Source organism: Anas acuta, chromosome 24 (assembly GCF_963932015.1).
Source record: "Anas acuta chromosome 24, bAnaAcu1.1, whole genome shotgun sequence".
Taxonomy (NCBI): domain Eukaryota; kingdom Metazoa; phylum Chordata; class Aves; order Anseriformes; family Anatidae; genus Anas; species Anas acuta.
Genome location: NC_089002.1, coordinates 6,880,683 through 6,905,840, shown reverse-complemented (window position 1 = coordinate 6,905,840; position 25,158 = coordinate 6,880,683). Strand labels below are relative to the sequence as shown.

The 25,158-nt window shown below is 49.6% G+C and overlaps 2 protein-coding genes across 4 annotated transcripts; one reads left to right on the top strand and one right to left on the bottom strand.

The window, feature by feature from the left end:
- Window positions 1-261: 261 nt before the first annotated feature.
- IL10 (interleukin 10) lies at window positions 262-6,095 on the bottom strand. 2 transcript variants are annotated; one of them, XM_068659969.1, is made up of 5 exons: window positions 5,772-6,094; window positions 4,384-4,446; window positions 4,013-4,165; window positions 3,312-3,377; window positions 262-765 (listed from the first exon to the last, which is right to left on the bottom strand). In XM_068659969.1, the coding sequence occupies exons 1-5, from the start codon at window positions 5,928-5,930 to the stop codon at window positions 712-714; spliced, it is 495 nt and encodes a 164-aa protein (XP_068516070.1). In that variant the 5' UTR covers window positions 5,931-6,094; the 3' UTR covers window positions 262-711. The 2 variants fall into 2 exon arrangements, with proteins under 2 accessions (XP_068516070.1, XP_068516069.1); XM_068659968.1 differs by lacking the exon at window positions 262-765 and adding an exon at window positions 2,877-3,014 and having other exon boundaries at window positions 5,772-6,095.
- LOC137844043 (interleukin-20-like) lies at window positions 2,961-22,501 on the top strand. Of its 2 annotated transcripts, none has more exons than XM_068659971.1 (10): window positions 2,961-3,702; window positions 9,293-9,582; window positions 10,207-10,289; window positions 11,694-11,778; window positions 13,265-13,380; window positions 15,504-20,133; window positions 20,242-20,307; window positions 20,980-21,132; window positions 21,529-21,603; window positions 21,703-22,501. In XM_068659971.1, exons 6-10 carry the CDS (start codon window positions 19,975-19,977, stop codon window positions 21,778-21,780), a joined length of 531 nt encoding a protein of 176 aa, XP_068516072.1. In that variant the 5' UTR covers window positions 2,961-3,702; window positions 9,293-9,582; window positions 10,207-10,289; window positions 11,694-11,778; window positions 13,265-13,380; window positions 15,504-19,974; the 3' UTR covers window positions 21,781-22,501. The 2 variants fall into 2 exon arrangements, with proteins under 2 accessions (XP_068516072.1, XP_068516071.1); XM_068659970.1 differs by having other exon boundaries at window positions 13,265-19,272; window positions 19,936-20,133.
- Window positions 22,502-25,158: the final 2,657 nt, after the last annotated feature.

The following is a 25,158-nucleotide window of genomic DNA, read 5'->3' as shown; positions in this document are numbered from 1 at the left end:
CAGCAAGAGGCATCCCATCTGCTTCCTTCCTGTGGTTTCTCTAACCAGAGTGACTGTGCTTTACTGAAAAACTCACCGCCTCCGAGCTGACTCTGCCTTTTCCCCGGGGCAGGGTGCTGAGCACCCATCTCGATCACGAGGGCCCTCAGGCTCCTGCTCCAAGCTGGTGCCTCGGGTGCTGTCTCCATGGAAGAAAAGTTGTGTAAAAGGGGTAAAAATGTAAACAGGGCAGGGCAGGGATGAGGCTTCAAGGCACTGGGCAGCTGTTGCCAGGAACGCAAGGAATCTCCTGGGTGAATAGAGCAGTCACACTGATTGACACTGGAGTGAAGTTTAGGCAGAAACTGGCTTTGAAATTGTCATGTTCAATATTCTTATTTATAATACAGTGAGGAAAGAAACCCCAGCTGCCAGTGAGCACTCAGTGTTCTGGCTGGCAAGCAAAGATGTACAAGCAGTGAAAATACAAGAGGCTCTAAACTGAAACCAAAAGGTGCCGGGTGGGTGCCCCCCAGCAGCAGCCCCTGGAGTCGGTGAGAGCTGGGCTCTGGAAATGGCTGTGCCCGGGTTTGGTGGTGATGGAGCTGTGCCTTCGTGTGCGCACACCTTCCCCTCCTCGGTCAGGTCCTCTGCCGCTGTATGCACGTGGATGTGCATGGAGATGTGATCCCAAATTGGAGGATAAGCAAGCAGGTCTGTCGGTAACTAATATCAGCCGAGAATGGAGCTGGTAGCTGCTGTCTGATCCAGGATCAAGGCCTCGTCCTGATGAAGAACAAATGCAAAGTTAAAAAGAGCTCAGTAGGCAGCAGTGCTCTCTGCTGTCAGTCAGGGGAGGGAGGGGCAGGGATGTTAGTCCTGGGGATTAGCAATGACATTTGGCACGTGAGCTGTTATTTAACTGTAAAAGCTGCTCCGAAAAGGGCGATTGCTGAAACACTTGTGAGAGTTAGAGGCTGAAGGGACACACACTGGGGCCAGCGTTTCTCCACTGTAACTCAGAGGCTAGGAAATCACTGGCAGATAGTTTGTTCTAGGGACTATTTCTGCCTTCTTGGAGATTTGCATTTAAATGTATGTCCCAGGGGTCGCCTTGCTTCCCTGCCCATTGGTGCATGCGTCCCCTGCGTGGTGGTCCTGCCTGCCCGGGTCTGTGCCCTGCTGGGCACAGCATCTGGACACTGCTGCCGGTCTACAGCGTGTTAACAGCTTGGAAGAACGGAAGAGAGGCTTTGTTCATCATGAGGTCTTTATTAGCAAAAATAAAAGGTTTCTTTTCATACAGATCCACGTGGAGCAGTTGATGCAGTAACAGCAGTGTTACACCGAGGCGCAGCGTCTGTGCTGGTGCATGCTGCAGTGCTGGGGCTGTGCTCAGCTCCCTGCTGCCCTGAAGGCAAAGAGCTCGGTGGAGAAGCAGCAAGGAGCTGGCCAGAGCACCCAGTAAGAAGGTAACGTGGATTTTTGCAGCATCTGCCCCCAGCACTGCCCTTGAGCCAGTGGCACTGTGTTGAGCAGCACCCCTGCTGCGGTGCCGGGCACGCTGCCCGCAGGAATGCCCTTCTGTCCCCACACGTGTCAAAAAGGAGTAAATCGCATATAAATAGACCCTAGTCAGTGGTAACTTACAAATGACAGGAAAGCAAACAGCAAACTGACAGTGTTTCATCATACTGGTGCCCTGATACTTCTAAATATTAGAAGCAAATGCCTCGGGGTTATTGGATTTCCCTCTGATTGGGGTCCTGCGGTGCACGTGGGGCATGCAGGAGACTGGGGGCAAGGCGGGTGAGGACCCCTAAAACAAGAGTCTCACGGCGGACAGTGGAGCCCCAGTGCAGCCTCCTTCCCAGTCCCAGTCTGCTGCAGCTCCTCGTGCGGCCAGTTAGAAGCAAAACCGAATATTGCCAGCGCTGCGTGCAGCTTCAAGAATTTGAATGCAAATTACCCAAGCCACCTTAAAATGGTGGTTAATTAAATACCCTCTAGCTTCTAAAAAGAAAAAACAAACAGTAGGTAAAACCCAATCAAAGACTGGAAAATACTAAGGTTAATTCTTAAAAGTGCAGAGTGTCTGACCCAGCGGCTCTGGAAGCCAGTTGACAGCAACGTTTAAGTCAAGTTCTATTAGAACCAAAAGCTTAATTCCTATCACTATTTTTCTTTAACCTGGACTAATCTATAGGCTGAAGTCAAGAGGTGGGTTTTAACCGAGCTATTGCTGAGGCATGGTCACATCACATTTGCTGGAGTGCACGACTTTCCTCGCAAGGGAGGAAGAATAACCCTGCCCTTGGTTAATTTTATGATTATTATTCTCAGTGCAAGGCCATGCTATAATTTGGAATATTTCAGTGCCAAATTCCAACTGCAGAACCAGAGCTAGTGACATGGTTATGCAAGGAAACATTTGATTGCATAAATAAATAGCTGAATAGGAGCAGATAAATAAATAGGCAAGAATAGGAGCAGAGCGCTCACGGGGTGTTTGCAATTAAACTTTGCTCAACTCAGAGCTGGAAGAGCTCTTGACCGAGCAACCATGCTCAGAGCAATTGCACTCAGGATAAACTCAGCTCATTTACCTGCTCGGCAGAAGAATGCTGCTTTGGGTGTTTTGAAGCTATGAATAAAATAGCGCTATCATAAACAGCATAAAATATTGAACAATAAATAGTAATTTACAAGGTCATTATACTTCTCTCAAAATAAAAATGTGTAAACATGAACACTGAGGTATTAGAAATAATAAATATTAAATTCAATTAGTAAAAAAATAACTTTTAAATACAATACTAAACTTTAAGTTGCTATTGACCTGTAACTCCTGACCTGAGCCCTAGCATAACTTAGTCTCTCAGCCTAATGTGATTTCTGAAGAAGTAGCAGGACTTGGTGTGGCAGCCGCCCCGCGGGCGCTTTCACTTCCTCCTCTTCATCAGCAAGTATTCTTCAATGTAGTTGATGAAAATGTCAAACTCCCCCATCGCCTTGTAGATGCCGTTCTCGTTCATCTGCAGGTGGAAGTTGGTGGGTTTTAATTCACTGGTTCCGCTCTGCAGCGCTGCAGTTCAAGCGCGTACGCGATGCAGAATCCCTAGAAATGTTCTCTTTCCACCGAAAGCTCCAGTTTCTCTCTCCCCACCCACTCACGGAAACACAGCAGCTGCTCCTTTGAGCCTCGCTCGCTGGATTTCTCCGTATTAAGCATTCACATAATCAAAGGCTTCTGCCTGTTGGGCTCCTGACGCCTGCCCTGATGTGTGAGGACAGCGGTAAACCCCACTGACCCGCCCGAGCAAGGCACCCACCTTTTCAAACGTCTCCTTAATCTGCTTTATGGTTTTGCTCCTCTTCTCGCACGTGAGGAACCTGTGCTGCAAAGGGAAGGAGACCACGGCTTTAACTCAGCAGTTTTCCTTCCTGGTGCGGGTCCCTCGTCACTGCCGCCGCGGGTCTCCACCTTCCCCGTGCGTGCCCGAGCTTTTCCTGCGGGCTCCCACAGTTGGCACCGGGGCTGCCTCATGCCGTGTGCTGAGATCGGAGCCCACCGGGACCCCGTGTCAGCCCCGTGCTCTCCCTCCCTCCCTCCAGCCCCGGGGCTCGGCGAGGGCAGGGTTGGTCCCGTCTGACTCAGCCTGCGTCTGGGGACGGGGTCACGGCCGAGGGAGCGAGAGGCGGCATCACCGAGCCGGCAGTCAGGTAAGGGACAGATCCCCCTGCCCCCCACCCGCTGTTTCTTCACCCAGGTTTTGTCAGGCTGCAGATAAAGGGTGCTTCTGGGCATCTCTGCTGTTGTACTGGTTATCTAACGGAGAGCATCCTCGTGCAGTCTGTGCCGTGCAGCACCAGACCCTGCCCCTCCCCAGGCATCCCCAGCTGGCTCCTGCCCCTATTTTCCTGCCCGTGGGGACACCCAGCTCCCACCCCCTGCCTTGCTGCTGGTCTGGGACCAGCCCCGCTCCCCCGAGTGCCCGATTGCGCCCCGTGCCGCGGTGCTGAGCCCACTCACACAGCGCCTCATCATCGCCTTCAGGCTCAGCAGCAGGTTGCCCAGGTCGCCCACGCTCTGCTGGTGGTGCTCGCTGCTCCTGAGGGCGCTGGGCAGGACCTCCTCCATGTAGAACCGCATCATCTCCAGCACCGACTGGCAGCCGAAGTTCCCCTGGGGTGAGAGGAAGGGGCTGTGTTGGTGGCAGCACAAACTGGTGCCTTTATGGTGGTCAGAGAGCTCGCAGCACGGGGGTGGCCGTGTGCCAGCCCTGCCGCAGCCAGCTGGAGAGCCGACACTGGGGAATGCCCCCGCCTAGGGTCGGTTTTTCTTACAAAACACAGGCTGAAGGATGGAGGGCAGTGGGCTTAGGTGAGAATTATGATTCTTACCTTAAATTCCTCCAGCAGATCGGAGCTGAGCAGCTGGATGCTAAGTTCATCGTCTTGGGATTGCTGTAGGAGAATGCAAGAGAAAGATGAGCTTTTTGGAGGCAGGCAGTACCGCTCCCCCTGTGCTGCACCGAGGGGTTGCTCTGCTTGTTTGCGTTTATGGTCTCACCGTGGTGAGGCACAGAGCACCCTTCGGTTTCTAGCTCAGTAATGCAAAGTACAGAAATCCCTGTTTGTTTGTTTTTGTTTCTTTTTTTTTTTTTTGGTGGGGCTGAGGCAGCAAGCTCACAAAATCTCGAATGCCAGTTTGATTTTTCCGTTAGATTTCATTAACCACATCACCCCGCTCCCCAGATAGGTGTCAAAGTTACAGCAGCTGTTTGAAGAGGGCTCTCCACGCAGCCTGGCTGCTCTCGTGCTCCCGGGGACAGGACGGTTCCAGCCCTCTGATGGTGACCTGAGGGTCCCCAAACACTGGGGTACCGGGCACCCCAAGGGGGCTTTGCCTCGTGGTGCTGCTGCTGTGCCTTCAGCTCTGGGGGGCTGGGGCAGTGCAGGGGGTGAGCTGACAGTGCCCAAAGCACTGCCCTGTGGCACTCGGGAGCTTTTCTGAGAGGTGAGCATTCATTCCTAACATCAACTAAAAGGTTTACAGCCGGCTTGAAGTCTTAAATCCCCCCGGCAGTGTTCATTTGATACAAGCCACAGCATCAGTCTGGGTTCGAACCCGGAGAGTTCTCTCGTTTTATTGCTAAATTGTACTGACACCAACTAAAATAGTACCCTGGGTGTGAGCAACCACCCCTGTCAGCCCCGTGCAGAGGCAGATGGATGCTCTGAGTGCCTCATGCTGCTGGCCCTGCACCCTTCTCCCCTGTGCCCCCGTCCCTGCGGTGCGGAGCTGTGACCTTTCACAGGCACCCGACCAGGCTCCCCTTGCTGTCGGGTGCCCCGGTCCTTTGGTCGTGCTTCTGCGGCTCTTTCAAAGAAAAGTCGGTAGCAAAAGATTTCCCTTTTCGTCTAGTATTGGTTTCAGAAGGGCTGGACCTCGTGGCCCTGAGGAAGAGTCTGGTCCCTTCCTACTAATTCAGTGAATAATTCGCTCTGCAGCGTTCAGGGGGAAGTCTGCCCAGCGAGGTCTACAGGGTTCATTATGAAATTGCTCAAGTTCATTACAACTAAAACTAGGAAGAAAAACCTTGCGTATTGTCTCTCAGCAAGCAGCAAAACAACTTCTCTTGCTTGCATGCAGCAGCCCATGACACCAAGCACAACCAAATAATTTCTGCCCAGGGGAAGTTGCTGCCCCCTCATCCAAATCACTGAACTCTGAGAAGAAAAAAAGAGAAAGAAAGAGACAAGGAGAGACAAACCGGTGTCATACTTACAAAGTAGTCTTTAATCTCCTCGAACTTCATCCTCAGCTCCTTGAGCTTCACTGGTAGGAGGTCAGACAAGTGGAGGCAGCTGGGGTCGGTGAGCAAGCACCCGGCAGGCTGGATGCTGGCAGCCAGGAGCAGCAGCAGTGCCACGCAGCAGGTTGTCATGCTGTGAGGATGAGTTCCTTTCCTCTTAGTCCAGCTCTCGGTTGAATTTCACTGGAGGGTAAAATGCAGATCTGCAGTCTTCACCTTGATGGAGCCCCTCATTTATACTCTCAAAACATCTCTCAGTTTCCTCTCCCCGCTTCCTGACGAGCAATATTAGGGTTATAAGTCATTCATTAAAAGCAAATGTCACTTGGGTTTCCCGTCAACTTGGGTTTCCTGTTCTCTTGACCCCCCTCCCCTCCTCACACCCCATCAAATCTTTTGTGCTTAGACTCTGCATTTTTTTTTCATTGCTTGCTTCTTGTAAATTTAAATGTGGCTAAAGAGGAAAGCTTCAGATACAATGCGAAGAAGAAAAGGTGCTGTGTGAGGTTACTTCTGCATTCTCACAGCCACTCTTTTATTTTTAGAAGAATGCTGTGAGGCAAAAAGTGTTTCTATTTTTAAATCTCCAAGTCAAGCCTCCACGCAGGATCACCAGCACCGTGGATAATGCAGCAGCATTGCTTTCAGTGAACTTGTTCAAATACATTGTCTCCTCATTTATCACCCCAATGCAAATACATGGCACTCTTAAATCTTTTTCTGTTTATTATTCAGTTAATGCTTATGTCTGCTGACATCGACATGAATTTGTACAGGCTCCGGCAAGCTCAGGAGCATGCTCCAAGCTCCAGCTGGGATTTCACCTGGGCACTAACATGATCGGTCCTGTGCATTGGGGACATGCTGGGGGAGCCCAGCCTGGCTCAGGCTGCACCGCTGCTCGTGTCCCATGCAGGGGAGAGGAGCTGGAGCTCGGAGCTTGGTGCTAGGGCTCTCTCCTGCCACTTCCCCACCAGTAATGAGAGAATCAGTCTCTTTTTAAGGTGTTTCTTAGCAGCAGCCTGTGATTTTAATTGGGTTTGTGTCATGGGAGCAGCTGTTTGCACACCGGTGTGTGGTGCCCAAGTGTCCAAGCAGGTCATGAACATTTTTGTTTCTGGTTCTTGAATCTTATTGTATTTCCTAGAAATAGACAGTAACTTCGTCCAAGCCACCCAGCGCTGGCTCCATGAACTGGATGTGCTCTGCTAACCGAGACTCATTGTCCCAGCTGATAAAACTACCATTTCGGTGCTGAAGATAACTCCTGTGACGTCTCTCTTTTCCGTTTTCCTCTCCTTCACACTCTCTTTCTACATATTTCTATACACACAGGGCCCTGCTTCCTCACGATAAAGATTTCTGCAACAAATCTGTTGCTCAAGAAAGAGAAAGTGAAGATAAATTTGGCCTTAGAGTGACCATGGGGGTCCTTTGAAAGCTTTTCTGTTAGTCTGGAGCAGTGCATCCCTCCCAGCTGACCTCCGGGTTGCTGCTTTGGACACATCCCTTCAACTCTCACCTCCCTCACTGCACTGAGCCTCTTTTCATGTGAGCCTGCAAACATCTGCGAATGAGCTAGTTGCAAAAAAATGCTGGAAAAATGCGAAGTATTATTTGTTGCCCTGTATTTATTTTTGTAGATGTTTTAAATTATTTTAGGAGCAAAATAGAGGAATGTTCTGTGTCAGAGTATCCATGAGCAAGGGGAAAGTGATGAGTTATTAGTAATTGAAGGCCTTGAGGTAACTGCTCAATACAGTACTAGCGTGGGATTTTGTGTTCTGATTTGTTTACCCTTTGGTGTTATATTGCTGCTTTTCCAAGGGACACGAGGGAGAATCCTCCCGGTGAATTCTGCTCGTGAATCACTGCAGGGACACCAGAAGTTTTATGTGAATCACAGCATGTGTCATGAAGTCAGTCCCCGCTTTTCTTCCCCTGTTTGAATGCATCAGTAGTGTGGTTTCTTCCCTTGACCAGCAAGAGAAGCTGTGAGAAAGGAGAAGAAAGAGCAGCAAAAATGAGTAGCTTTGGACACAACCCGTTTCTACCGGTGCTTTCAACCCTGGCTCCCACACGGCGAGGTTTTAGTTTGGATTAACTCCAATCTGCCTCAGGTCAATGAGCTGCACGACCAGGACCTGGATGACTGCACAAATTTCACAGGGCCATCGAAATTTCTGTGCTGGGGAGCAGGGAAGGGGCAGGCTGCGATTCCCCAAGCACCTGGAGGTGGCCCCTGTGTGTGCAGGGTGCATCTGGTGCAATAGCAGTGAATTAAACCTGTGTGGATTGGTGCAATTTGGGGAACGATGCAGCCTCAGGACCTGCTTTGCAAACCTTGCCCCTGCTCTGGGGCGTTGCTTTTTGCTCTCGGGTCTTAGCTCTTGGTTGAGGTGCCGGCACTGCTGGCGAGCATCAGCTCGCAGGGGACTGCTGGGCAGCTCCATTTTGCTGCTCAGAGATGCGGGGAGCTCCAGCCCTGGTGCTGGCCAAGGGGCTCCTGGGCTGGGGTCATCTCCACGGCAGCCGCCTGCCTTCCTTCCTGCCCAGGAGCTGAGTTTTGTTTCCAAACCTCTCTTATTTTGGGCAACCGGTGGCTCTCCATGAAGTCATTTCAGCTCGACACCCTGACAATTCGGAGCGGTTCTCGCTCTTGTGCAATTCCCTCCTCCCTGTTTTGGAACCTGTGTTGTTTTTTTTGGTACACAGAGGGCGTAAGCCAGATGTGTCCATTCCACAAAGGAAACCGTCCTGCGCACGCACGGCACTCGGCTGTGTTTACCTGCGTTTCCTTCGCCGTGTCAGAGATCTTGACGGTGCAGTTTCGCTCTGACTCACCCTTGCTTACTGCTGTGGAAATGCATTGACTCTGCAGTACTACGAAGTGCTTGCATGAATGAATAAAGCACCTTTTCCTAAAGAGTGTCCGGGGACGTGGGTGTATTTCTAAACCTTTAGGAAACAGCTTTCACAGTTGCCAAGAAGATCGTTTCAGGAAGGAGCGCACGTTACTCAAAAGCCACTTGTAAGCTTCTACCCCACCTCCCACAAGCTTCTGGGAGCTGCAGCTTTGAAAGAAGTACTCGGCAGGAGGGCAGGATTGCTCCCTGCCGTTGAAGCGAGGTGTTGAGGTGAACGCAGTGTGTGAGGAGAGGCTTCAGACATGGCCCTGGGCAGCCTGTCCCTGTGCCAACAGGGCTGGGGGCATTTCATGATCTCCAGCATCCCCCTGGAGCTGGTGGTGTTTTGTGCATCTCACCAGGTGCTGCCCGGTGGGGGTTTTCTCGTGCTGGCACGCTTCCACAGGGGAAAGCTTTTCCTTTTATTTCCCCCTTTTTGGTCTCAGTCACCTTCTTCAGACAAGGGAACATTGTGTGTTTTATGTACTGTTGTAGATACAGCTTGAAGAATCCCCTAGATTTCCAGGCTGCCATCACGGTGTGTTTCTTTGTTTTCTTTCCCGAATTTCCCATTTCTCATCCCTTCAGGTTCAGAACTGCTGTCTGTGACGTACTGGGGAAATGGGAGACTCTGTGGCCCTTCATTCACTGTACACGAAAGCAGCTTTGAAGCGATTTCATTTGCTCTCAGAAGCAGCACCCACTCTGATGACTAACAGTTCCTGATGGGTGAAACGAAGTGGACTGATTTTTTTTTTTTTTTTTTGACTTTTTTTTGCTGTCAATGCATGACGTTGGACTTTTCACTTCTGGAAACCTGCTTTCTAGCACTCTTGTCGGAATTTGCAATGTGACTCATATCAACCTCATATCAACAGGTAAATCCCAAATTGCTCTTTGGAAATTTAACCAATGTCATGAATTGTTTTGTCATGTAACATCAAAGTGTCCAGGAATAGGTTACTAATCATGAACGGAAGACATTGTTATGAATTCTAATATGACACATAGAAAGATCCTTACATAACATTTTCTTAGTAGGTCCATAACTTCCATCTGACATAACCCAAGCTGGAACCTTGACCTAAAATCCTTAGGTAACAGAGACTTCCTCTGGTCTATAGATTCATTTTTTTTCAACGATTAACTTAATAAAGAAATATTTGCATTTTTTAAATCGCATAAATAAAACTTCCAGTATTTGGAGCTTGTCATGTCTTGTTCAATTAGATCAAGGAACCGTCTCTCTCAAGTGGTAGATATAAGATTTTTCCAAGTAGACTCTAAACAGAATCACAAAATTGATATAATAGCATCTATTATTTATTATTATATATTATATATAATAATACAATGTACTATACATTATGCTACTATTATAAGATATAAGGATAGGGAACAGCATCCCTATTTCATGGCCCGCCAGTGGGTTTCAGGGTGCCCCCAGGTAATTCAGAAGATGGAGCTGTGCTAGCAGTGCCACCCTATTTCTGTCCTTACAGAAATGAAGGAGTGAGGAGTGTGTGCTCCGAGCGAGCAAGGGCAGCCAACGGGGCTTCTTTGGAAGAAAGCAGTATGTTTGCAGGTAAGTTAAGAAGGTAAAAGTATGCAAAATACACTAAACGTGGTCCAGCTTGACTTCCTTTCATCTTGAGCATCCTATCGAGCCAATTTTGAACAACTCTTTCTTCTACAGTTCATTTCACAACTGCTGGCTGATGAGTTTCTTTTTTCTACTCTTGGTATTACTGGGGTGTGTGGATTTTCTGGAGAAGATTGTCTCTGTCATGATTTAGCATCATCACTATGATCAATAATACAGAGAATAAACATTCATGGTTATGAATGGTCATAAGAAATAAACTGGTTATCACATTTTTCAGTGGCCTTGGGCACGGCGGTGCCAAGACAAGTTCACAGCCCCGAGGCATGCCAGCTGCTGGGCTGAGAAGCAGTCAGTTGTTTTTTTTTTATTATTATTATAATTTGCATGCCGCAGAGCAGTTGAGAAATCCCGGGCTTTCTTTTCCATCCCGTAAGACGCAGACCAGCACGTGCCAGGCGCTGAGGCAGCGTGGGCGCACGCGGTGCAGTCACCCGGCTGCCAGAGCCCCCGGGTTTCCCCCCACGTCCCCGCTGCTGCCACCAGCCTGAAACACTGGTGGGACAGCACGGTGGCCCATGGGGACTCCCCAGCATGCAGAGTGCTGCTAAGGCTCAGCACGGGTTTTGGGTGATGCGGTGGCAACGCCAGGAAGAATTAGGTCTGACATTTCTGAGCCCCCTCTGAAAAGCCAAGGCAAGAGAAATGAGTTTCGTAATGCAGGTTCCCAGACCGCTCACCCCCCAAGGCTGCTGCTCCTTCAGAGAAAAATGCAGTAAACCAGAATCACTCAAGTTCCCCCTGCCTTGCGTTTGGTTGTTTCCAGTTGATTTGTAATTAGCAGATGCTTTTCTATTCACATTTTCCAAAACGATGAAGGATGCCTCGGTCAGAAAGTGGCACCTCAACGCAGGGCTGTGCCACTGGCAGGAAGAGAAAAAAATATCTGAGTTTGATCTCACGTGCGTAAGCGGAGATTTTTGATAAAAAAAAAAAATATTTGTTTACAACTCTCCATGTGCTCGGAGAACTGGTGGTGAAATCTGGATGTATAAAATACCTCCAGTGGTTAAATTTATTACTGATTCAACATCTTAAAATCTATTTATTACTGCTAAAATATAAATTTTAGTTAATTTGTGGTTAATTCAAATTTTAATTGTTAAGTATAAGATACCTCCTGGAAGGTATTTTAATTGCAAAGATGCAAAGGCGAAGTGAGCCTGGGTGCAGAGAACAGCAGCGTCCAGGGGTGGGAAGGGTGTCCTTGCACTCCCGTTGCTGTTGGGAGCACAGAAGGGTGGGCTGCGGGCAGTGGGCTGAGGGAGCTGCCCCTCAGTGTGCACAGCTTGCACACCGTGCCCGGGAGTTGTCTTCTCATTGCAGCCAGTGGAAGATCCTCTTCAGCATCAGGATCAGGCGCTGAGGTCCCTTTTCCCTCTGGCTGCTCTCCGTGTCACTCGGGATGGCCGTAAGTAGGAAGTGGCAGATGAACCCGAATGTGGAAACCCCCCTCTCTGAAATTGGTGTTAAAAAAAAGAAGAGGAAGGGAAAAAAAAAAAAGGGAGAAAACAAGATCTGAAGCAAATGCCCTCTGCTAGCTTTCTCTCCTGTTTCAGGGAAGAGGAGCCCTGCCATTTACCCGTTTATCAGCCTTTCCTTCTGGGTAGCAGCAGGTTTGCTGGAAATGGGATGTCCTGCGGGACGTCCCTGGCTCTGTGCCTGCGGCTCGGGGCTGGGCAGGACGGGAGCTGCAGCCCCGAGCATCCCGGCTCAGAGCCTGCCACTGCGGGGGCCGGGGGCTTTGTGCACAGGAGCAGCGTGCTGTGAGGGACAGAGCCCATCACTTTCCAGGCGTTTATGCCTCGAAGCCGGGCTGCCCTGGCACAGGGGCTGGGACAAACCCTGCGCTCTCTTGGGATGTGCAGGTCTGAGCCTTGCATGGAGGAATCATTCCTGATAACCCTTCCAGGGGATGCAGAGCAGATTTGTTGGGTGTTTGCTGGTTTCCATCAAGAAATAACATAGGAGATGGGAGAGCCGAGGTGCTGCCAGGGGCTGCCAGAGGCCCTTTTGCTCTCCTCCCCTCCTGTGCTCTCTTCTCGAGCTGGGGCAGCCCTCACCCTGTGTCCGCGGGCTGACCCGCTCTGCTATCAGGCACAAAACCTCATGGTTGTGAAATTGAGACTGATTCCAGTCCCGAGTTAGTGCATGCTCAAGGCAATATTAACCCAGCGAAAACCGAAACTTGTCTTTAAGAGATGGGCTATGCACAGACTCCACAGCTAACTTACTGAAACATGTCTTTCAGTTTTGGTGAAAGGTGAATCGATGAGAGCTCTGCCTGGCTATCGGAGTGATTCATTTGCTCCCCAGATAATTCAAAAATGGAGCTAGTAGCAGTGAGCAGTCAGTTTCTCCTTTATTAGGCATCATTTAGTGCCTGCACCATCAGCACATTTCACCCTCCCGGACAAACCCCAGCTCCGTGGGACAGGCCGCTCCAGCGCTCGCCCAAATTCGAGGCTGAGCATCTTTCTAAAAATGCTGCACCTGGCGGCTGGTCCCCTGCTCTCCTGGGCATTACAAATCATTTTAAAAGCTATGCCACTCAGAGCTATTGTCTGTCTGAAGCTTGCAAGGAGGGCAGGGGTGGTTTGGTATTTCACAGAGAAACAGCCCCTCTGGGTACAATTCCCTCACTGGCTGCACCTAGTGTATTTAGAGGTATTTGGTGAGCTATTGCTCATCCAGAAGTAGTGGTAATGAGCCCCAATAACCCTGTGTATGTGCTGGTTTATTTATTTATTTATTTTGTGTCATTTTCTTCTTAAATCTCTATTTGCTCCAGACAGAGCTTGATAAGCAATGCCACGTTCTGGGTCTGTTCATTTGAATTGTCAAAGTGAAGAACTTTTCTCCAGGGTTGGTTATTTTTATTCTTGTCTCCCCCTCAGATCTCCACCTCCTGCCACCAGCTGCCCCCTTCCCAAGGTGCTCACTTGCTCCTTCGGCAGCATCCCCACGGGAGCCCTCCAGGACTGCAGGAAGAAGAGAAACACTGCAATAAATGGTAATGCAAATAGCAACTGCAGCTCTAATTACAAGAGAGAAAAGGGATTAAAATTAGAACTGAGAATAGTAAACAAATCTAAATTCTGCAGGGAAGATGTGGGGGGCTTCTCGTGGGTTTTGAAAGTGGAAGTCAATTCTCTTCTGTCGTTTCTTGTGTTTGCTGAGCCCAGCTCTCTCCCTCGAGAAAGAGCTTTCAAGAAAGTTTCGTTTCTCTGCGCGGTGTTGGTCCTGCAGCCCCGTGCAGCCCTGCAGGCCACCACCGCGCTGCCGACGCGGGTTGAGGTCACAGCTCCTCTTTGTCGTTTTTTTCCCCCGTACACTGGTGTCACCACTTGTTTACAGGAGCCCAATTATTAATGTGTTGAATGCCCACATCAAAAGACTTCCGAAACCTCCTGGAAACTGAAAAAGCCTCTTTGGTAGAACCTGTGTTCAGTCTTGTTGGTAGATTTGAGTCTTTGAAATACGTGTGTTTGAGGGCTAGTGCCTAGCTCAGCACCACTGCCGGGCTTTGCATCATTCGTTAGTGGAAGCTTTCGTTTATCTTCAATAGCAAGGAAGCTCTTCTCAGGCACTTTTACCTCAATTTTTGCTGAAATGGCCAATTTCCCTAGCACAGCGGGGAAAAGGGAAAAAGCAAATCATCAATGTTCACTCTCTGGCTACGAAATCTTGCAGAAACGATCACAAGTGACTGGGTACCCGAGCAGGGTGACTGCGAAACCTTATGGAAAATTCCTCGACTGCTACAGGTTCGGGAGGAAGACTTGCCAAGTGCGATTCGTTTCTCCATCCAATCCCCAGAGGGAGCAATCCCCAAAATTGCTGCTCCGGGCATGGCAAGGGCCCCTGCCTCGCAGGCACGGGGTGGTGGGCAGCTGGAACAAGCTAGCAGGAGCTACTCTTTAGCTGTGCTATGACACTGCAAAGACCTGAAATGTGCATTTCCTTTGAGGAAGATGCCATTTATGATAACCAAATTACGAGTTCACGTTTTTATCAAATCCGGGTAAGCAACTATTTAACCTCCAACACCCCCCACCCCCCTACACCGGTGACTAAATGAATGGTTTTCTGCAGAAGAGCTATGTCAGTGTACAAGATCCTCCACCACGCTTTCCTCCTTCCACAAAGATGAATCTTAGAGGGAAAAAGAAAAAAAAATTACTTTTTTTTTTTTTTTTTTCTCTTTTTTTTATATCCTCTTTGGGTAAAATCCTGGCCTGCTGGCAGCCCTGCCACCGGTGAGTCACACGCATGACATCGCATCTGCTCTGTGAAGGCGGTGGCTGAGGCAGTGGCACTTTCTGTGACGTGCAGCCCTGCGTAGCCACGAGCCGAGGATGTCCAGCGAGGCCAGCGTGAGCCCAGGGCCACTGCAGCGGCGAGGAGCTGCTCCCTGGGGATGGCCGTGGCTCTGTCCCCTTCCCAATGCTGCCGGTAAATGGCAGAAGCAGCTCCAGAGGGACAGGAGGTGACATCTCCACCCAGGGGATGCTTTAAAGCACGGTGCTCAGATGTCTCAGGGCGGTGTCACACCTCGGGGTGCTCTCCTGGAGCCCCCCTGAGGCAACAACAGCCCCGGGCTGCCCCCGTAGGGGTCCTGGTCCCAGGCTCTTCCAGGCACCCGTGGAAAAGCAGCTCTGGAGAAGTTAAACCTGGGGAAAGAAGTGTGTTTGGCAAAGTGGAGCATCCGCAGCATTAAGCAGGGTGTTTCCTTGCAGGGCGTTAGGGTAGCAGCTTTGGATGAAGGAAAATTAAGGTTTTAGGGCACCTTTCTCAGGTCTTGAGCCCCTCTCCTGAGCCCTTCCTGTCTGCCAGCCCCCCGCTGGAAATCCTGGCATCATCTGGGGTCTGGCACCATGGGCTTGGGGCTTTGCTTGTCCCTGGCCGAGCAGGAGCTGCGCCGGGTGAGGCTGAGCCGTGCCCAGGCTGCCGCTCCCCGACAGGCGGGACTCAGAGCTCGATTTTCAGAATTATTAAAGTGGTTATGGTTAGAAACGTGACTGAGAAGAGGGCACATAATGTACCACACCTAGCAGCCGATTATTCCTCACAGAGCCTTTTCTGAGTCATTTGATGAGTTTACCGAGAAAAACAATTTTCTACTTTTGTCAGCAGCATTGCAGAGCTGCGGCTGAGCAGGCGGTGAGGCTGCTCTGATAACAGGTCCCTGGTTTCTCTCGATAATGAACTGCACTAATTAAGAGACAGAACAGCCAGATTTAGGAGGTCGGGACAGGGCATGGCAACACGTTTCCACCACGAGCTGCAGCGTGTACCGGTGCAGAAGGTAATGGAAAGAGTGACACCGAGGCAGGGGCTGTCCTCAGGGCACCGGGGCAAACCCCTGCCTTTTGGGATCAGCACTTGTTCAAGTGGGGCTCGAGAAGGGCTCCAGGTTTGAGGGCCAGGTGGTTGCTTGACATTGAAACCATTGTTTTTTCAGGGGCTGAGAACCACCCAGAGCTGCAGCACGGCTGCAATTAATCATCCCATCAGCTCCTGGCAATACCATGCTGCAGTACCCAAGGAATGTCTCTGGTGCATAAAAAGGAAGCCAATATGTTTTCCTCTGCCTGTGGAAATCCTTTGGCAGGGGTCTTGGTTAGCTACAGTATCACCAAGGGAGATGGTAAATCCTACCAACTGCTGGTCTCCAACGTTTTTGTCAAGTGGCTGAGTTGGTTTTTGTGGATTTTCTGCTGAAGCATGTCATGAAGAGCTCCTCGAGCTCTGGTCTTTGCAGTTAAGTTTGGATTTTTTTATTTTTATTTTTTAATTAAAATTACTACAGGCATTTCTGTCATTCATGTTGTCTATTTCTGGGGATCTGTGTACAAACCATTATCAGCTTCAGATCTGAAATGCTGGAGCACCTAAAGCTGCTGTGAACTATGAGTAATATATTACAGAATGGCAAACCAAGGATGGTCTGCAACGCATTATCAGATCTCCTTACAGAATGAAACTACAGTGAGATGCACTGTTGAAACTGGTACCTTATCACTCTGAAATCCTTTACTGGAAATCTAGTGTTGATGTGTGTGTGTGGCCAGTTCATGACAGCACGGCTCCTATTCAGATCACGATGTCTTGCTGGCGGATGTTTTTTTTGAAGTTATTTTATTGTTTGTTTGTTTATTGGTGGTGAGATTTTTTTTTTAATTTTTATTTTTGGATGAAATGAAACTTTTCGGATATCCGAACAGCTGGTGGATCAGTGGTGGATCCCAGCGAGCAAGGCTCAGAGGCTGGCAGCACGTGGCATGTACAGGGATGGCTCTCCAGGGGGATGCTGCAGCCCCTGGGAGGGCTGCTTGCCACTTTTATTAATAACTCTGAGGCAAGCTAGTGGTGTCCAGGGCTTATCTTCTTACCTTTTAATCCCCTATCATGGTGTCAGCCAGTTAACAGCCCTCTGTGCTGTGTGTTATTAAGTCACGGCTACTTTTTGGGTGCCCCATCCCACCGTGCCTGCCACGAAAGCCCTGGGGAGGAGCCCCCCACTTGCTGCGGGCAGCCTGGGAGGATGGGGACAGGACCACGTCCCAGCGTGCAGCCGTACATGAAAGCCTTAATGATGCCAAAATGCCTCAGGGAGTCAATTCCCAGCTGATCTCACCTGCGTTGTCACGCTGCTGTGGATCAGAAATCCCTGTTCCTTTCCTCTTCCTTCCCAGAGCATATGAGACACGGCTTGCTGTTTTATTGGGGATGTTCTCCTGTTGCAGCTGGCATGCAGATGAGAGCCTCTGTTACGCATCTGTGCGGGGAAGGCTGAGCTGAGGTGATTTGCTTCAACCAGGAGCTGGTCCAATGCCTGCCGAAATCCAGCTGTGCCCTCAGCTGTGCCCCATCTGCTCCAAAAGGCACACGCTGGGGACCCTCAGAGGTGCAGCACTGGCAATCAAACACCATCACTGTGCACGTACTTGAAAAAAACACTAAGAAAAGATGTGGATCCTGTCCCCCACCCTCCAGCATCGTTGTTCTCTCACTCGCTCTTGAGGCAAGGCTCACGTTCTTGCTGCTGCTTTGTGAGTGGAAGCACAGCAAGGCCAAGGGACCCCCAGGTCCATGCTGAATGTGTAGGGGAGCAAAGCCCTGAGCCCCCCAGTCCAACATCTCCCTCCTGTCCCCTTTTACCCCTTCATCTTCCCCCCAGTGGGCTGCTGGGCAGATTTTAACCCCTGACCGTGTCTTGCATGCTGGTGTTTGGTGACCTGCCTTTAGGGCATCAGTTACCAAAAAGGAAGACGTTCACTTACCAAACTGAAAAGAGAAATCCCTTCTTCTCATCTGCAATTTACATAATGAAGTAAGAACTCGCTGCCTCTTCCCTCATTTCCTCACCCGGGCTGGGTGTGCACCCGGCTGCCTGGGAAAGCTGCGGGGCCCTCGGGTGCCTCTTCCTCCGCTGCGAGCGCACCTTTTGCTGCAATTCCGTGCAGCAGCTGGGAATTTGGGGAGGAAGGCGCAGATTAGTGCCACGTGCTGCCGAGCACTCCAACACCTCGGCAAGAGCAAATGCAACCTGCTGCAGATTTGGACCTGTCTTTTGGCTGTTTTCTTTGATAGTGCTAAGGCACGGGGCTGAGGGAGGCATGTTGGGTGCATTTGTGGTGATTTCAGCTGTATGCAATACTGTGACTAGCCCGGGCATAAAATCTATTTGCCTAGTGTTACTGTGATGATAGATATACTCTCAAGATTGAGCTCGGTTATCAATAAATTACTCATTCAGCAAAACTTGAAATAACAGCCCCCGTGCACAGACTTTCACACAGAAGACCTGCATTGCAACAGCCGTGTTCGGGCTCCTGCTCTGCCCCAGAGCATCGTGGCTGCATTGTGGGGCTGCAGGGACACCTCTGCCCCCTCTGGTCCCTGTGAGCATCCCTACTGGGTGTAGGGAGCCTGAGAATTTTTTTTCCCACTGCTCATTTTTGTTTGCAGGCTGTACTTGGCTATGTCCAAAAGGGTTTCAGAAACAACCAACCTAACCTTGGAGCCAAAAGCCCGCTGAGCCCACCTGGGTTCTGCCCCCTTTGCATGACAGCATGTCCCAGCTGGCAAACCCTGCTCCCAGGGGACTGTGTGCATCCAAAATGCCAGTGTGAGAAGGTGCCAGCTCTGCTCAAGGACTTTGGCCGCACCATCAGGTATTTCTCAGGTAATGGTTGCAGCGGTGTGAGCATGGACCTTGCAGTCAAAGTCTGTGGGTAGAACTGCCCTGCTGCCGCTGGACTGGTTCATTTTAAAAGTTTGAGTGCAATTCATCCCCTTCTGCAGGCTGATAGCTTTGGTTTGTGTGTAGTGCTCACCTAAGTTACCAGTGTTCCTGAAAACCTAAGGACTTCTTGCAGCCCCGAGGTGGGAGCTGCTGTCCCAAAGCCCTGCCCTCTCAGACCCCGGCACACACAGACAGAGGCGAGCATCTGCCCATCCCCACAGCAAGCCTGAGAGCAGGGTCCCCCAAAACCAGAAGATGAAGGTCCCACACACCAGGACAGCGGTGGAGAATGGCCTCAGCAGCTTCCTGACTCCCCCTGTGATGACCAGGTGGCACCACCAGGACCGTGCTGGGGGACCCACGGCCCCGAGCGCGGCGTGGCGGAGATGCCGCCCCCACCCCTCGGTCACGGCTTCCCAACCCCGGGCGGCAGCAATGCCAGGATTTCCCGCCTCCAGATGTGAGGGAAACACCTCTGGGTGAAAGAGTTGGAATTGCAAAGGGAAATCTATGCTGGGAAAAGCAAGAAAAGTCCCAAAAGTTAATCCGAGAGCTATTTCCTCCCGGTACCTGGATAAAAACACGTTCTTCGGAGCTCTCCAGGTCAGACGTCGACAAGACGGGAGAACCTGTGGCAAAGAAGGTAAGGTACTGGTTTTGTTCTTCTGCTGCACGTCCATTTTATCTCCTGGCTCTCCTATACTGAGCTGCTGTGAAGTTTTTATTTATGAATAGCCTTTATTTTCAGTGCTAACAAAACCTACGTTTGGAGTATTGGTGCTGTTTCAGAGAGAAAGCGTTCTCCTTTGGGATCTGCTGCTTTTACTCACACTTACCTTCAGTCCAGCTGCCCAGTAGACTTTTAAATATCTAATTTATCTGTTCTTATTTTTCTGCTGAAAATTGTGGAGATGAGCTTTGTCTGTTTACATGCAATCTTTTACTGGCACTTTATTTTTTTCTTTCTTTCGTGATCTTTTAGTAAATGCTTGTTCTTATATAACTTTTTTCTTTGGCACCTGGGGAAGAAAGAAGAAATAGTTAAGAGATACCAATCAGCACGCTGCTTTTACACATACATACCTGTATGTGTGCAACCAGTGCTATATGAAATGTGTATTCAGAAATATGGTTGTGTTGTTTAGCTTATGGCACATACATACAAACATACTTGTCAGATGTATTTACTCCTGTGACCCCAGCTAGTCTTTTACATATAAATCACGATGAGCTGAGCAATGAATGTTAAACAATTTGTTAGAAATCTTAATAAAAACTGTTGAATTGTTTTTCTTCTGTGGTTTTTAGAGGAGACAGTTGCAATCACAGGCTTGAGCAGGTCTCCCTGGCAGCAGCATGAAGGGCTCCCACTTGCTCCTCTGCCTCTACTCCGTGACTTGCTGGTTGAGTCTGATGCCGGCAGCTGAGAACAAAATCTTCCACTTCGGACCCTGCAGGATTTCAATGAGTGTCACCGAGATCAGGTCTGGCTTCACTGCAATTAAAGCAAACATTGTAAGTATTGCCACGGGCTCCTGGGGAGCTGGGGATCTGTGCAGCCAGCAGTTCCCAAAGCCCTGTGGAGCTGGTGCATCCATCACCACGTCTTCTCTTCCCATGCAGCAAGCCCGAGACCCCATCAGGACCCTGAGCATCCTGTCGCACCCACAGTCTCTGCACAAGGTCAAGGTAGGCACCCTTACTGTGCCTCCACTTCTCTGACTAATTTTGACCAGCTCGCTTGCTAACACCAGTTATAACGAATGCCAGTTCAGAAGGGTTTGGAGAGTTGTGGCAGTGCCATTTCTAAGTTCCTGAGAAACACGGGCACTGACAGAAAGAGCAAGTCAGGGAGGACAAAGTGATGCGGATCACGTATGTGAAAAGAGGTGGGTGTCCTGCCGCAGTTCCTGCGCGCTGTGGGCTCGCTGAGCTGGCTGCCTTTCTCTAGAAATGTGGGCAGCCGCCTGCTGGTGCTCGCCCTGCTCCCATTCCCTTCTGCCAGGTGGTCGTGGTGGCCCTTGGTTTCCTGAGAAATATAAACAAGGTCTTTGCAACTCTCACACCCCAAGGCACTAGGCACAGGCCACTGCTTCAGGCCTCTAATACCCAGCTACAAAATCAGCTGATTATTTTGGTGCTAAGGATGGATCTGGAAAATCAGCCTAAAAAAAACGTCTATACGTGTTATCAATACATGCCAAGCAGGGCTGGAAAACCTTTCCTGACACAGGACATCACACTGTCAGCTTCTGTGTTTAGTGTCAGAGATGGTTTGGTCTAGCTGTGGAGAAAAGGACGGGTGACTACGGGTTTGTAGAACGCTGGAAGACCTCTTAAAAGTACAATTTGTTACTTAAGTCTTCAGATCGATGCTGCATCATCCATAACCTCTTCAACTTCTACATGGACAAAGTCTTCAAGCACTGCCAGACCGAGGACTCATACATCAACCGGAAAATCAGCAGCATAGCCAACTCCTTCCTCAGCATCAAGAGGAAACTGGAGCAGTGTGTAAGTCGTGGCTGATGCTAACGTTCAGTTTCAGCTGTTAGTATCTGCTGTGTAAATAAACCTAAGTGCTTCGTAAGCTACAAAATCTTTATTTATAAAAAAAGGTTTTAACAAGAATGTGAAGAAGTATGATATGAATATTTCATGTTTCCACTAAGAAATTTTTGTATTTGCCCATCCATCAGCCAGCTCCCATGGTGGCTCTCAAAAACTGTCTCTGTCCACCCAAGTGTCCTAAGCTGAAGTCTGATTTAAGGACCCGCAGCCTTCTGCACAATTGAACAAGATCTCAGTGTATATTATACAATAGTTTAACTAGATAGCATAACTAGAAAGCAATTTCATATCTTTAAAAATGACCCCCCCTGCCTAATGAATTCAATTTCATTTTTCTAGCATAATCAAAACAAGTGCTTGTGTGGGCAGGAATCCACTGAGAAATTTAAGCAAATACTCGCGAACTACGAAGGGGTAAGCTGATGGTTATGTCCAGTAATTAATGCAGCCTTTCAGAGTCCCCTTAGGCTCTGTGGTACTCACTATCAGCCTGTTCCCTTATATCCCTTTCAGCTGAATGTCACATCTGCAGCAATTAAATCCCTGGGCGAGCTGGACATCCTTCTGGACTGGATGGAGAAATCTCGTTAAAGCAGGAGGCAGCAACCGTCCGCTAACGAGGTTGCTGGCAGGTTGCAGCCCCCGTGGTACATAGGACAATAACACCCTGTCCCAGAGCAGTCCCACTGGCTGCAGCCGAAGTTGGATCAGACTCCTGGTGTTTTGCTACCCATGTGAACAGGGAAATGTGCCAGCAGGGTCTTGCATCTCGATGGAAATACGGAGTTTGTTCCAATCAGCTTCGCACTCACATATCTGACTTCTACCAAAGGACACTTTACAAGGGAAAATTCTGTATTTCTCTTGCTTGCAGACATAAGCTACGATAATTTAATAAAAGTATTGTTTAAATTATAAACTCTTTGTATATTCATGAGCGCCAATGGCTGGTAGGAACTTCTCTGACACAGCTGATGCTACAGACAGTGCTCGCAAGTCTGCTTTCAGTCTTTTAAGACTGCTTCTGCTGCTGTGCTCTGGCTGAAAGTAGGTGCATTGTGTGAGAAAATAGGTCCTCACAGGTGCTGCAGGCCTAAGAAATCTGTGTTTCCTTTCCAGATGGTATTTTCTGCCTTATCAGTAGAAAAAAGTTTACTATGCAAAAAAAGTTTACTGTGTGGTTGCTGAATAGAAAAACCTTCTTGTGTGCATTATTGTAATTTACTGACACTCAGTAGCACATTTTGTGGAAGTCTGATGCACTTACTGTAAATAAACCCAATTTGAAACTGTGCTGCGTCTGTGTGTGTCAAAATTTTGAGGAATTACGTTTCTAGTCGGTGAAACTGTTTGAATTCAGCGTGGTGTCCTTTTGTAGCAGATGCAGTCCCTGCTGGCAGTGGCAGGCATTCAGATGTGCACAAGAGCCTGTGAGCACGTCCCTACATGCTAGTGATTAAAAAAAAAAAAAAAAAGAAAAGAAAAAGAAACCAGCAAGTAATGTTGGGTTATTTTTATTTGTACGAGTTGTCAGCAAGTACAAGGCTTAGGAGCTCTTATTTTGTGTATTTTCAAGTGAAAGCAGACGTGTTTGTGCATTTCCCTGTGCTCAGGAGCGATCAGGCTGGGGGTGTCTGGCTAGGGCAGCAGCCCGTGTGTGCGTGGGCAGAGGCAGGGGGGGCACTGCCATCGGGTGCCTCCAGGAGGCTCCTTCACAGCCCGTTGCTGTTTCAGAAGGAGCTCCTTGTGCCCTCAAGGAGGAGCCAGCTCCTGCTGCGGCTTCACCCATTGCAGGCGGCGCCTGGCCAAGGACTCCTGGATCGTGCCAGCATCCCTGAGCGAGGACAGCGTCTGCCACATCCAGCGCTGGAAAAATGAAGCAATGCAAAGGAGGAGGAGGAGGAGGAGAGCCTTCATCTGTTCTCCCGACCACCCAGTCTTGAGACTTGACTGAGACCTGAGACCCAAACGCTCATCAGCGTTTGCCTGCATGTGCACATGCTTCTGGCTGAGCGGGATTTGGTGATTCACTTCAAAGAAAGAGCTCCTTGATTGCTCACTAACCTTGCTCAAATATTTGCTTATGCTCTTCAGGGCCTTGCTTCCCTTCATTTCCTTTCCCATTACTAGGGTTTTGCAGTGTGACGTCCATTTGCCTTGGTGCCAGGGTGTGAATGGGTGAACACACAGCTCTCCCTGCTCTGTCAGTGTTCACGGAAGCTGATCTTTCAACATCAGCACCTCGAAATCAGCCATTTAAGGATGACAGATACTTTCCATGTTCCACAACCTTCTATTAACGAGAAAACATTATGAATGAAGTGGTGACACAGCTCCTCACCGACCAAAGGAAATCAGCAGTGTCACTGACTGGTGAAGGAGCTGGGGCTGCTTGGTGACGTCCGTGAGGACCTCTCCATTGATCAGGGTGGGCTTTGGTCCACAGCTTGGGGCAGAAGCTGGGTTCTGTTGCACATCCTCAGCCTGTGCTGTCACAATTACCATTATTTATCCGATTTCATTGACTTTGTAGCCTGTGCAGAGGGTCTTGTTCACACGCCTCACCCCTTGCAAAGGCATGCAGCAGGTGAGGGACGGGTCCCTCATGCACTGAGGTGCAGGAGCAGGGGGCCAGCAGCTGGGACCACAGCACAGTCACGGTCAGAGCTGGCGGGGAGGATGCTGCACCCATTCGTTTTGCCTCCTTCACTGCTCTCCAGGAGCTCAGCATCTCGCTCCCGTGCAGGGGCAGCGCCGTGCAGGAGGAGCGGTGCCGAGGAAAGGACGCCTGCAGGCAGGTGGAGGAGGAAGCTACTTTCAAAAGGGAGAGAGAGTGGGGTTTTCTCCTCTTGGAAGTTTCGAAACCTTAGCATTCTCCTGCAGCTTTATTACTGCTCAGCCCCTGGGGACACTTTCCGAGCGCACGCCTTTCCTATTGCACCAGAATCATCCGCTCACTTCCAGCAACTGCGGGCAGGAGCAGACCTGTCCCGGCCCCTCTGCTTCTTGCAGCACCCGAGCCCCTTCCTACCATGCTACAGAGGGGATGCAGACCAGGGCAGCTGAGTTAGAGCCTGATATCTGAGCTCCTGTGATAGCGATTGCTGTGCTGGAGGGAGAACAGCAAAACAAACTGCAGGGCTGGGAGGGGAAACAGAAATAAATACCAGCCGACCTGCTGCCCTCCTGCCTGTCCTGAGCCAAAACTGTCTCAGCTCATATTCCAGGGAGGTCCGTGATGCAGGAATAATTTGGCTATAGGGCTTTCATTCTTGATGAAAACTCAGTGTCTGTAGGGTAATGTGAACAACCACTGTCTGACCTTGATGATCTATTGTCCTGTTTTCACTTCAAAGTGTAGCTAATATTTTACTAAAGCAGAAGTGTGTTCATGGTGTTACTGCAAGGCTGTCGGCTTGGACTCTAGCCAGGGTAAGGATCCTTATTCTTTATATTTTATGGTTTGCTGTCAGAGATGCACGCAGCCCAGACAGACTCAGGGAATTTAATTTGTCTGTGCTGTTTCTGCCCTTTCTCGTCTGTCCCCATCTGCCTTTTATCAGCTGAGCAGGCACCACTCTGGTCCTTCCTTGTGACGTGCAGAAACTCTCGTGTTCAGGGAAAATTGTTTCTCTGCTTTGTCACAACTTCTTCATCTTTGCTGCTTCCCAAATTGCTTTATCTGTGGGGTATTCAGCTTTCTGCACCAGCACCTGACTGACTGACAGCAATGCCTGTGCTACTGTTTCGAAAGCCACGCACCAATAAATCATTTTTCTCTGTTTGGTCACCCACTCTTGAGAATAAGACCAGGAGACCACACTTTTTTTAATTACAGCCATCATTGCTTCTGCCTGGACAAACACGAAACCAGCCGGGGGCAGCAACCACCGATGCCTGTTGCCTAATCCGTTATAGAGGCTGCTCAACAAGCCGTCGTATTAATTAATGCCATTCTGTGGTAAATTG

Bases quoted from the DNA above. Each gene is read 5' to 3' on its own strand.
- IL10 (XM_068659968.1), bottom strand. From the start codon at position 5,930: ATGACAACCTGCTGCGTGGCACTGCTGCTGCTCCTGGCTGCCAGCATC. The intron at 4,166-4,383 runs GTAAGAATCATA...CTCTCACCCCAG, and splicing joins ATCTGCTGGAGGAATTTAAG to GGGAACTTCGGCTGCCAGTC. The intron at 3,378-4,012 runs GTGAGTGGGCTC...TTCCCTTTGCAG, and splicing joins AGGCGATGATGAGGCGCTGT to CACAGGTTCCTCACGTGCGA.
- LOC137844043 (XM_068659971.1), top strand. From the start codon at position 19,975: ATGAAGGGCTCCCACTTGCTCCTCTGCCTCTACTCCGTGACTTGCTGG. The intron at 20,134-20,241 runs GTAAGTATTGCC...CTTCCCATGCAG, and splicing joins CTGCAATTAAAGCAAACATT to CAAGCCCGAGACCCCATCAG. The intron at 20,308-20,979 runs GTAGGCACCCTT...TTGTTACTTAAG, and splicing joins AGTCTCTGCACAAGGTCAAG to TCTTCAGATCGATGCTGCAT.